Here is a 13,619-nt window from a genome sequence, read left to right as displayed (position 1 = left end):
ATATACATATGTCCCCATATCTCTTCCCTCTTGCATCTCCCTCCCTCCCACCCTCCCTATCCCACCCCTCCAGGCGGTCACAAAGCACCGAGCTGATCTCCCTGTGCCATGCGGCTGCTTCCCACTAGCTAGCTATTTTACATTTGGTAGTGTATATATGTCCATGCCTCTCTCTCGCTTTGTCACAGCTTACCCTTCCCCCTCCCATATCCTCAAGTCTGTTCTCCAGTAGGTCTGTGTCTTCATTCCTGTCTTACCCCTAGGTTCTTCATGACATTTTTTTTTCTTAAATTCCATATATATATGTGTTAGCATACGGTATTTGTCTTTCTCTTTCTGACTTACTTCACTCTGTATGACAGACTCTAGGTCTATCCACCTCATTACAAATAGCTCAATTTCGTTTCTTTTTATGGCTGAGTAATATTCCATTGTATACATGTGCCACATCTTCTTTATCCATTCATCCGATGATGGGCACTTAGGTTGTCTCCATCTCCGGGCTATCGTAAATAGAGCTGCGATGAACATTTTGGTACATGACTCTTTTTGAATTATAGTTTTCTCAGGGTATATGCCCAGTAGTGGGATTGCTGGGTCATATGGTAGTTCTATTTGTAGTTTTTTAAGGAACCTCCATACTGTTCTCCATAGTGGCTGTACCAATTCACATTCCCACCAGCAGTGCAAGAGTGTTGCCTTTTCTCCACACCCTCTCCAGCATTTATTGTTTCTAGATTTTTTGATGATGGCCATTCTGACTGGTGTGAGATGATATCTCATTGTAGTTTTGATTTACATTTCTCTAATGATTAATGATGTTGAGCATTCTTTCATGTGTTTTTTGGCAGTCTGTATATCTTCTTTGGAGAAATGTCTATTCAGACCTAGAGACACATAACAGACTGAAAGTAAGGGGATGATATTCTAAATAATCGTGATTTGGCCCCAAATAGCTGTAGCTTTACCATGATTTCTTCAAAAGAATCTCCACTGGACAAATCTCTCCTAGAGCAAAAAGAACCCTATAATTTGGGACTCCATCTGGTCAGAATGATTCCTCAAAATTCCAACCCAATAGTCAAAATATGAGGACAGAAGAGGATCTAGAATTACATAGAAGGTACCATTCTTCTGAGAAACTACTATAAAGGAAGCTAGTATAAAACTCCCAGAGTGCTTTTTTTTTTTGCGGTATGTGGGCCTCTCACTGTAGTGGCCTCTCATGTTGCGGAGCACAGGCTCTGGACGCGCAGGCTCTGCGGCCATGGCTCACGGGCCCAGCCACTCCTCGGCATGTGGGATCCTCCCGGACCAGGGCACGAACCTGTGTCCCCTGAATTGGCAGGCGGACTCTCAACCACTGCGCCACCAGGGAAGCCCTCCCAGAGTGCTTTTAAAGCAGCTTTTTATCTGTATTTTCTCTTCTTTTACTACAGTTGCTTGCAGATGTCTTATTTATGCATAGTACTGTACATTCAAAACCTGAGAGTTACCTTTTACTCCATGCTGTTTTTATATTATATACAACCTTTCATAAAAGATTATGATTTGGAGTTAGGGTGATTTAGGTTTGAATTCTAGCTCTGTTGCTTAAAACAATTATGATCTTGGCAAATCACTTCATCTCTCTGAGACTTGATTTTATCATCTGAAAAACTGAGATAAATAATACCTATCTTATAGAGTTGTTATGAAGATTAAATGAAATAATCACCTCACCTGAGCTAATGTATGTGACTTGCTGAGTATAATACCTGGCAGAAAACAGTGTACGTTTGTGTTTGTGTACATGCACATTGTTCAGCCCTTCTCTCCATTCCCACTAGAGCAGCAGTCCCCAACTTTTTTGGCACCAGGGACCAGTTCTAGTTTTGTGGAAGACAGTTTTTCCATGGACAAGGGAGGAAGATGGTTCAGGCAGTAATTCGAGCGATGGGGAGCAATGGGGAGCGGCAGGTGAAGCTTCACTCACTCGCCCACTGCTCACCTCCTGCTGTGCGGCCTGGTTCCTAACAGGCCATGGACCGGTCTGCGGCCCAGGGATTGGGGACCCCTTCACTAGAGTACTAATCCAGAAATATATAACTTCACATTTCACTTACCACCCAGCTCCTCATTACTCTTCTGGCCTCAGCTCTCTTCTGATCAGGTATGTTTTCACCCAGCAGTCATATGAATAACTTTAAAGCACTCATGCTTATCCCCATCTTCTCCAAACTCCTGTAGTAGATCTCAGTCTGCCTCTATTCTTTTTGCTCTTAATCCTATACTACCTTGCACTTTTATTTAGTTGTTCCTTACTAAATTGTATGCCTCTGTCACGTAAGCTTCTTGTCCTACATTTCTTTTGTCTCTCCATCCCATACCAGGTCTCAGCCTTCTTAGTCATATCATTGGTCATTTGTATGATCATCCTCGATACTTATAAATCTCTTGTGTCACTCTTACATTACAGAAGCAATTCCTTATAGTTGCCCTAATGGGAACAAAATGTCCCACTCAAGGTGGCATCCAACACATTATTAATCTACAGCAACCCAGATTCAGTAGTGATACATCCATTGAGTCATACATTGATTTGCTCAGCACATATTTCTCACTCAACACACCTTCCAGGTACTAGGGATATAGCCATGCACAGAGAGACAAAGTCCCTGCTCTCACGGAACTTATATTCTCTAGATTATATGTCAAGGTAAGCTTCTTTTGAAAGTGGTTTTGGTACTACTTATTCCAAATGTGTGTTCTACAACAGGGGTCCCAACCCCTGGGCTGTGGACTGGTAGCAGTCCTCAGGCCTGTTAGGAACCGGGCCTCACAGCAGGAGGTGAGCGGCGGGCGGGGGAGCGAAGCTTCATCTGATCTGTATTTACAGCTGCTCCCCATTGCTCACATTACCACCTGAATCATCACCCCCATTACCACCTGAACCATTCCCCACCCCCCCACACATCCCCCACCCTGTGGAAAAATTGTCTTCCACAAAACTGGTCCCTGGTGCCAAAATGATTGGGGACCGCTGTTCTACAAGATGGGAAAGTAAGAGCCTGTTACCAGTTTCTAAGGAAATAAGACTGTTTTGGAATGATATCACTTTTAGAGAACTATTAATCTGTGATGACATTGTAAAGAACCAGAATTAGACTGGCTCTCTACCAACTCAGCTTCCGTGTTAATCATTTTAATTTGATGATATGTGTCTTAGTCAGTTTGGGCTGCTATAACAAATTACCATAGACTGGGTGGCAAAACCAACAAGCATTTATTTCTTACACTTCTGGACACTGGAAGTCCAAGATCAGAGTGCCATCATAGTCAGGTTCTGGTGAGAACCCTTCTGAATCACAGACAGCTAATTTCTCATTGTATCTTCACATGGCACAAAAAGGTAGAGTTCTCTGGGGTCTTTTTTTTTTAAGAGTATTAATTCCATTCATACGGTTGGAACCCTCATGACCCCTAATCATCTCCCAAAGGCCCCGCCTCCTCATACCATCACACTGGATGGAGGGTAGGATTTCAACATATGAATTTTGAGGAACACAGATATTCAGTCAATAACAATATGGTTGATCAGTCCAACTCAAAATATCAACTTTTTGTGGTAAATGATTACAGGGTAGCTCAAAAGTTCAGCTTTAGTATAAAAGAAGATCTAACACTGTAGCCCAGAGGTGATCTCTTCCAGTCATTTTTTAAAAAGCTGATGGAAATGGCAAAAGCCTCTGTTAGAGAGACTATTACTAATACTGTGGTGATACTGCTACATATGTCATTTCAAAAAGCAGGTAGAACCACTGATGGTCACTATGAAACCCCTACCAGTGAGCCAGTTGCCACCTTGTTACTTACAACATGGACAAGATGCTTACTGTGAAGTCTATGTCTTTGAAATCAGGTCAACCTTTAGAGACATACTTTTTAGTAGAACGTATTTGGCATTGAATGATCTATCTTTTTAGAGAAGAGTGAAAACTGAAGCACAAAAAGGCCGTCTACCAGAACAGGAGAAGTGCCTGATGCCTCTTCAAGTCTTTCTTCTTCTTTTGTACTGAAGGATGAGATTTCTTTCTTTTTTTTTTTTTTTGTAGTTGTTTCTCCGGACCTTTTAAAAATAAAAATATGGAAGGGAAATTTTATCTCCTAGTGTCTTGGGTTGATCATGACAGACTACTGGGATCAAGACCCTGCCAAGAGATTTTGAGAAGACTCCAAACAGCCTACCTAGTTTACAGATTTGCCACTCTATTGTACAAATGTTCAGAAGCTTGAGGAAAAGGATTGGGTAAGAAAGTAAAAGGATTGGGGAGAATGACAGGAGTAAATGATAATTTTTTGTAAAGGAAGTCATGAAAGGAAGATATTTTTAGTCATGTTGATAGAGTACTAGAAATATCCTAGCAGTGATTCCCTACTCCTGCCCACCAGAATAGAAACTGGCAATGGTGGCTGATACCATTCATGGTCAGAAAGGAGGTTCCTCTGGTGGGTCATAGACAGAGTTTGTAGAAAACAATTTCAAAATTTCATATCGGGTGATTGATTTGCTATTTGGCTCCACTGAAAGGCTTCCGAGTTGTATGAGTGGCAGTTTTGGATATTCACATCTATCATACAGTAGCTGGATATACGTAGATTTGATTTAACATAAGGAGAAAAGTAACTAAAGCAAAAACAAAAAAGAAAGAAAAGGCTTAGCCACCTTACCCATTCAGGTAATACAGTAAACAGGTGAAGGAAGTCTTTGTAAGTACAACTTATAGAAATGTGACCAGCATCTCATATTCTTGTCCCCAGTAGGGCATTAATCCTGTCTGTCCCACTAATACCCCACTGGGTGCCATGATAATGAATATCTTAATATATGTAAAAAAAAAAAAAAAAAAAAACCTTGTAGAAACCCCAGCAATCAGGCAGCTAGGTAATTGCAAGAGAAAGCATAGTAAATTGTCTCTGGGGCACCTGATTCCTCGCTGCCTTGCAAGAATTCAGTGGCGAGCCATTCACGTCTCAAGGAGCCCTTTACTCTGTCTGGCTCGTCATGCTCTCAAGTACCATTTTTTTTTACCAACCATATGAGAAAGTAGAGTGTTTTCCATACTATCTCCTGAGTCATACTATTTCTCCAGTCTTATGCCAGTCAGGTTTTTCTGGTTGTTATTCATGCACTTCATTTTCCTGAAGCGTGTCTCCCCTTCATTACAGTGGATATGTTTGAGACATCATGCCTAAATGGACTGCATTTAGAAGCAAGGGGGAAATCTCCAAGCATAATTTAGGCAATTGCACATGTATAGGAGGAGGCTGAAATTCACATGAAAGGAATGAGGAGTTTTTCTTCTGCTGCTCAGTTGCCACAGATAAGGAATCATCCCTTTTTCCTTTTGGAGAAGGGGGTTGGTTTTAAAAATTAGTTGTAGCATTGTTGGAAATCTGACATGGGCTATAGAGTACTTCCTTGAAAGAGACAGAGAAATGGACAAAATATAAAGGGAAGTAAAACAATACTACAGGAATTTGAGATATCAATTCCTCCTCTTCCACCCAAAAACAGATTTATAAAGCACAAATATATTCTTTGACTTTGCCAGAATATACAATTTCCAAACTGTACTAGCAAAATTAAATTCTGTTTAGGTACATAAGGAGATTCCATTATTTGGGAACTCTGGAGTAGTATATCATGTACTATAGCAGAAATTCACTATCTGCCTAAGAATTAGTGAGTCTTCCTAACAAAGTATTTTAGATGAGAGTTATTAAGCTCAGGCCCTGGGAACCTGGGAATGTAAATTTTCCAGAGGAAATAATGACACAGAACACACACGCCAGAGACACCCTGTGGTGAAGCATGGGTTGCTGGTGCCAAAAGGTTAATGATCACATACTTCTTCCTTTATTCCTACCTTAATTGTTAAAAGGCATTTTAATGTCCCTTATGTTGTTATAAGTATCCTTCATTAGTAATATTTCCAAACCTTGTGTGACCCCTGGATTTTTTTGAGGCACACACATACACTGAACACCTAGTTTCTTTCATCGTCCCTCTCATCACCTCAAATTTTAACGTTGAATATCTTCTGCTCCATACCTATTCTTCTTATAATTACATTGAAAGATGGTTGATTTCAAGTAAGAAATGTTGGAAATTATGTCAAGCGAAACCTGTGTTAATTCTTCCCTTTAGGAATCTGAAGCCAATAACATGATAAAAAGTAGATGTCTCTATAGTGGAGAAAAGGGAGCACAGCAGATTAGATATATATTCCAGGCTGAGGAAGGATTTCTTGAATGATAATAGCATTCAAGAACCTGAAACTTTATGAAAATACAACATAAATTTCTCCTTTAAATTTTCTTCTGAAAATTATTTAGTAGCATACATTTTTCTCTCCAATTTCTTATCTTGCAAAACTGGTTATTCTTAAATGCCTAGGTTCATTCACAAAAGATATTTTTTTAAAAGCTCATTCACCCTGAACACAGTAACTACAGCTGCCATCACCCAATCTAAGTTTCCTGACCCCTCACTTCGGGGTCATGCAGCCCCTGACCACCTTCCTATCCTCATCTCTTTCTACTCTGTTTCCACCATGTGCTTCGGTCATAATGAACTTCTTTGAGCTCCTCCATTGCATCAGCTTCATTGTCAAGTCCAAAGTTCCTTTGCTTTTATTATTCCCGATGTTTGCATTGCATTCTCTCCTTCTTTCTTACCCCCTCACACATCCATAAAATCTTGAAGATTTTCTGTCACTTTACAGATATTTCTCTGACACCCATTTGATTTGGGGTGCTCCCACAAGAACCAGAATTTATTCCCATCTTAGCACGTCTCACTTTATGTTGCTATTGATACTTTTGTGTTCTCCCTTCTCTGTCCCAGATGATAAACTGATCTCATTAGAAAAATGTACACAGAATAGGTAGTTTCCCCATTTGACTTATCCTGCCTCAGAATATTTTTTTTCCAAATTTTAAAAATACTTTATAAACAACAAGGTCCTACTGTAAAGCACAGAGAACTATATTCAATATCCTATGATAAACCATAATAGAAAAGAATTTTATTTATTTATTTATTTATGGCTGTGTTGGGTCTTCGTTTCTGTGCGAGGGCTTTCTCTAGTTGTGGCAAGCGGGGGCCACTCTTCATCACGGTGCGCGGGCCTCTCACTACCGCGGCCTCTCTTGTTGCAGAGCACAGGCTCCAGACGTGGAGGCTCAGTAGTTGTGGCTCACGGGCCCAGCTGCTCCGCGGCACGTGGGGTCTTCCCAGACCAGGGCGCGAACCCGTGTCCCCTGCGTTGGCAGGCAGACTCTCAACCACTGCGCCACCAGGGAAGCCCCAGGAATATATTTTTTCAAAGTATGTATATATGTATAACTGAATCACTTTTGTATTGCTGTATAGCAGTAGTTAATACAACATTGTAAATCAACTATACTTCAATAAATAAAAATAAAAATACTTTAACCATTGCTCTTAGGTTAAATGCCCCAAATTTTTAGCATTGTCTGCTGGGCTCTACATGAGCTAGACTCTTTCACGTCATCTTCTGCACTCTTCGCTTCTACATGTCAGCCCTGCTGGCTTTCTTGCAGTGTTTCCAGGAGTTCACGCCATTTTCTGCCTGGGGGAAAGCTTATTTCCACCTCCTCACAAACATTGTTCCCCGACCAAGAACACTGTCTACTCCTCACCTCTCCATTTCACGCGGAAAAGTTTGGTTCATCCTCTGATTTCTGGACTTGGCAGAGATACACCACATGTGCTCAGGCTCAGTTAGGTCCTCCCAACACGTTCACAACTGTAGGAAGCATTTTGTTTGTAGGATATTTCATAGCCTTAGCTCAGTTACTACTTAGGTAATTATATTTGTAATATATAGCCCCCAACTAGACTGTAAGTTCCAAGGGACAGTGACTACGGCTGTCTTTCTCATGAAACTTTTGCTGTAAATTTATCCAGGGCAGTCTTTAGCATGTGTGGGAACAGTGAATAATGAGGTTAGGAAAATATGCCAGGGTTAGGCAATAATGCAAACAAGGATGTAGGTCCATATCATAAAAGATCCTAATTGCCATGACAGTCAAGATTCATCAGATGTTTATAAGCTGAAATGATCTAATCTGTGTTTTAAAGAATAAATCTGGCAGCAGGTTATATGGCTAATAAGGTAGAGACTGAAATCCAAGAGAGTGATTATAGTAGATTATAAAAAATGACTATACTGTCTTCTGTCCTCATAAGCACATCCTCTCGGCAATGTGATTTTGCCATTCTTCCTATTCCAGGCCTTTAAATTTGAGCTTGACCATGTGACTTGCTTTGACCAATGGGGCATTCAAGTATTGCACACTGGGGTTTGCCTGGGACCTGACTGGGAAAACTGAGGCCACCATGTGAAATAGCCTTCACTGAAGCAGTGAATTTTAACCTTGTTTTAAATCTACTCTACACTGTTTATATGTATCACACTCCCCCCTACCCCCACCAGATAGAAACATCTCTCATTTCAGCAGTGATTCTCAGTGGTGTGTACTGGAATCATGTGGTGGGAGGGGGCAGATCTAGTTTGACTACAGTTCTCAGGAGATTCCAACATACTCTGTGACTACAAAGTGAAAATCACTCTACTAAGTTTCATGGATCAATGAATGAACAGTTTACGCAGCCTGGGGAGTTAACAAGTACCACTAGGAAAGTGACATTTAGCCAGATCTAAAAAGGAGGAATAAGTATTCATCAGATGGAGAAGTGCAGGAAGTGTACGTCAAAGAAAATAGTATGTACAAAGGCAAATCTTGTGTCCACAATGACTGATTTTAAATGGTAATTTCTTTCCTTTCTATACAATTGAACATACACTCTCTAATGTCTAAATCTGGCTGGTAGAGCATTATTTTTAAGTAAATCTATAGAATATACTTTGCAGGGTCAAGAGTTTACAGAGAGGTCATTCAGATAAATTACCATAATTGTCACCTTTCCTCAAAATATTCTTATTATCAGGTAACTGCTTTAAACATTATCAAGTCATTTCCATCTAAATCTCATTCCCTAGAGTAAGTTCCACACAGGTAACAATAGGATTTGGTGATTATTTTACTTGCCTCCACTGTCAGTTTCAGTAACTCTAAAATCATGTTGACTTTATGAAATTTAATCTAACTCTGGTTTTGAGATACCTGTTCATGAGCCTCTCTTGAAAGCATTGATATCAATCAACATCTAATACCTGATTCTCATATATACAGAATTGTTAGTATTTTCCTTAAAACCCACACATACTCCCTCACAGTAAATAAATTTCTGAATGAAACTATTGCCTAAAAATTCTTCTGTAATTGTTTTCAATGGAGCATGTAGTACACTTTTTCCTCACACATAATAGGTTTAATCTTTAATAGCATCATCTTCAACAAACAGGTGCAAACCCTTGTCTGCCCTCGGGAAAGACCAGCCAATGAGAAGTTATTCTGGTGATGTAATGCTTGTTAACTATCTCTCGGACATGATTGGGGAAGATGCTCTTCAGAGCATCAAACATGTATTGAATTTAACTCTCACATGACTGAGTTTAGCTCATAAGCCACTTCTGGTACTTCATAAACATGTCACTTAGGACAGCCTTGAAATAGTTATGCAAAATTCTTAGACTAGAGGATTTCTTTTAAGCATTGGCATCTGTACCCATTGGTATTGGCCAATGATAATTTCTCATCTCTCTTGAGAAGTCACTTCCATATCTTGGTTCTTATGTAAATAGACAAAGAATACATTAACACTAGCCAGCGGCAGAAAAAATTTAACGTTTCTTTCTCAGATGTAGAACCTAATGAAAATCAAATTAAAAGGAATAGAGATCTTATATTTTTTAAATCAGATTCATCACAATCTGCCTCTCATGACTGTGTACAAACTTCATCTTCACATCTGCCCAGTTTATTTCAAAGATAAAAATATTTGAAACAAGTATTTGTATAACCAGGTGTGTTCACAGTGATGTCATAAACTTCTGCCTAGTGAGTAATTTACAGGGCTCTGTTGATGCAGCTAAATGCTTATGAATGTCCAGAGAAGTCCTCGCCCAGGTCAGGTAAAGACTATCACATAGTCTAATTCTATGAAGTGATAGACAGGACAGGATAAATGTGTGTTAGCTTCCACAGTAAAGTATGCAAAACTACAGACAGAGCTACAAATTTCGGGGAGGTATTATTTCATGCAACAGCTTATTCTCATTCCCTATTCCTCCACCTCAAACCTCACTTTTTGAGCAAAAGAATGCAATAGTAAGCATGTTGTGAAAAACATAATTTGAAAGAGGAGGGTTTAATACCAGATCAGTGGTTTATCTGATCTGAATCTCACCCAAAAAAGAAAGCAACTCAAACTGCTAAGCCAGCTGAAATTTGAAGTGCTGGATATAATTCAAAGATGATGAACTATGAGTACTCACAGTAAAATTGTAGGAAAATTACTATATTAGAATTTCCCCCCCACTTTGTTTCTTTTTTCAAAATATCCTCTTAACCCTTTGGGAAAAATGAGTTAATTTGGGGCACATGAGCCCTTCTTGGGGCTTTTCAACTTGTTCAGGTCATGGTAATACAGTTGCATTGGGATGAGATAGAATTATGGAATCACAGAATGATTCAAACCTAGCTGTGAATAATGTCTCTACCATATTAGAAAATGGTAAGTCACTTTAACTTCAGTGAGCCACAATTTCTTCAGCTATTAAAATGAAATAATAATTAAATATTAATTATTAAAATGATGTGTATAAAGTTCTTGGCAAGTAGTAAGTAGTCAACTGATAGTGGCTATGGTTATTACTATTTTTCCATATATACATAATTCCAAGCCACTTCATTTTTCAAAGTTGAAAACCAAATTATATAAAAAATTATTGTATACCCAGAATGGATTCCCAATTTTATCTAACTTTTGATTGTGAAATAAACCATTTTATTTTTCATTGAAGATTTAGTTTGTACTTGATTCTTAATTTGCCATATTATTCAGTAGTATTCTATTTTTTTTAACATCTTTATTGGGGTATAATTGCTTTACAATGGTGTGTTAGTTTCTGCTTTATAACAAAGTGAATCAGTTATACATATACATATGCTCCCATATCTCTTCCCTCTTGCGTCTCCCTCCCTCCCACCCTCCCTATCCCACCCCTCCAGGCGGTCACAAAGCACCGAGCCGATATCCCTGTGCCATGCAGCTGCTTCCCACTAGCTATCTACTTTACATATTTTTATCTATTAATATTTCAAAGTGCTCTACAAATATGATTTTACGTACTATCAGTGTAAATAATAGTAGTATAGTATATTTCTTCTAGAGATCTGCTGAAATTTTTAAAGGCATTACTTCTCTAATCCTATAGAAAATGTTCTGGAAGGCATTGTTCATGCCATCAAGTCAGCTTACTGGAAAATGAAAAATGTAGTTTGTCACCATCATGCAAAATATGTAGTTTGAGAATTTCAGTAAATTAACTTGAACTAAATTGTTCTGATGTTGTTTGTATCTAGTCAAAAGCACTGACACATTCCTGCAAATTGATTTTAGATTTTAAATTTCAAGGGCTATTTAGTTCACATTATCATAATTTACTGAACGCCTCACCTGTGTATGGAGAAGTTCTCAGATTAAAAATGACAACAATAATCACCACGAGACTTAGTTTCTGCCTTCTTGGTGCCGGTGTCTAATTAAAGGAACAGCACAGTGTGGTAAATTCCATAACAGAGTTTGGTATAAACTGACTGGAAACATAGATGGTGGCACTTTTAATTCAATGCCGGAGGGGTGAATTTTTGAGAAAAATGATGGACAGGTAACATATTACTGGCTTTTAAAGAATAATAAGGAATTTCTTATTTGGATAAGGTAGCAGCGTATTCCAGGTGGAAGGAATAACGAGAGCAAAGGAAGAAAGGAATGATAATTTGTAGCTATTTATGAAATAGCTGTTGACCTAGCCTAGTGTTTCTACAGCGTAGAGTACATTGGATAGAAGTATGGCGGGAAAAGGACATGCTTCATGTATAGAGGCACATTTTGGAAAACTAACATATTACCTTCTAAATCACAGCATTCTTATCTTTTCTTTGTTATATGCCACGAGAAGATTCATGATATACACTAGCTGGATTTTGTGTGCGTGTGATGCCTTCAAGCTTATCTGGAGTTTTCTTCAAGTAAAAGAATACTATTCCTTTGCTTTTCCTATTATTAAAAAATACTGCATTATACCAATACACTTAAAATAAGGTAAATGTAAATTTTACAAACCATATTTCAAGAAGGCAATATAAATTGTACAAAAGTAATGCTTAATTAAGATTTAGGGAACATCTACTGAATGCATTTATTTAGAAGCATATACGAGCGAACTTGTAAAGGCAATACATCTAAATAGCATGTGATTGATAAGGTCAGAGTATGCAGTAAAGAAGTATTGTCTATGCTAACTTTGTACTAAAAGAGTTATCTGGGAAAAGTTCATTATTCTTATTCACACGGTGAAACACTAAACCAGTAGGTCAATTCATGAAACCATTCACCTGTAATATTGTGGGTGTGAGAACATTCTTAAATAAAACTTGATAAAAATTCTCTGCCATTTTCTTTGAGTATATTCACTGAATAAGAAGTCTTCATTCATACCTTAGAACAGGACTATGTGTATTTGCTCAGTTAATTTTAATATGTTTAATGATTTTTATTAGACTTGCAGTGGAATGTATTATCCACATATACGTGATGCTGTTTTTATAACAGGACTATTCTAATTTAACGGACGATGTGTGTTGAACTATCTATATCCTGTATCCCCTTTGTGACCAATATCATGTATTTTAGAAGTAGTTAACTGGAATTACATGTAGTTGGATAAATCATGGGTTATAGATTTTCATTATGTAAAACTAACTGAGCTGCATAGAGATTCATCCTACAGTGTTGGCCTCTTTGTGTTCTTTCTATACACATTAGATATAATACACAGAAGTGTGTGTGTGTGTTATAGTCTACTTCATTCTAAAAATGATTTGAGGATGTTAGGGTTGTATGTGTAATGCAGAAAAATCTGTTAATTAAACAAGGGAGCCATTAGACTGAGATGGCTCTAATGCCCTGGCCGCCTATGTAAGCAAACCAAAATCTGGCTTGTAGATTTTGCCTCAAGGTTACAAAATCAAAACCCAAGGACAACCAATCACAAACAGCCAACTAGACTTAAAGCTATAACCAATCAATGATTTCCTTGCTTTGCTTCCACCTTTTCTCTGTAAGTCTTTCCTGTCGGTGGAAGCCTTCCTAGCTATCCTTCACGTTTGGCGCTGCCCGATTAGACTCCATTTTTGCTCAGAAAAACTCTTAACTTTTTAAAATGCTTCAGGTTTAACAGTTCAGTATGTTTAAAAATATGAAATTCTCAGAAAAAAATAAAGAATCCTTTCTGTTTCCTCCATCAGCTGTTAAGAAGAAGGCTAGCTTTATCACTCCAGTTCCAGGAGGCGTGGGACCCATGACAGTGGCAATGCTTCTCAAGAACACCCTTCTGGCAGCTAAAAAAATCATTTACTAG

General features: G+C 38.5%; 1 protein-coding gene across 1 annotated transcript in view; it reads left to right on the top strand.

The window, feature by feature from the left end:
* MTHFD2L (methylenetetrahydrofolate dehydrogenase (NADP+ dependent) 2 like) overlaps positions 1 to 13,619 on the top strand; it is a 139,428-nt gene extending 125,809 nt beyond the window's left edge. The window contains exon 8 of the mRNA XM_007463214.1: positions 13,507 to 13,619. Coding sequence (XP_007463276.1) covers positions 13,507 to 13,619 — 113 coding nt within the window. The remainder of the gene's footprint in view (positions 1 to 13,506) is intronic.

Source organism: Lipotes vexillifer, unplaced genomic scaffold, assembly GCF_000442215.2.
Source record: "Lipotes vexillifer unplaced genomic scaffold, Lipotes_vexillifer_v1.1 scaffold872, whole genome shotgun sequence".
NCBI classification, from domain to species: Eukaryota; Metazoa; Chordata; class Mammalia; order Artiodactyla; family Lipotidae; genus Lipotes; species Lipotes vexillifer.
This window is presented reverse-complemented; position numbering and strand designations above follow the sequence as displayed.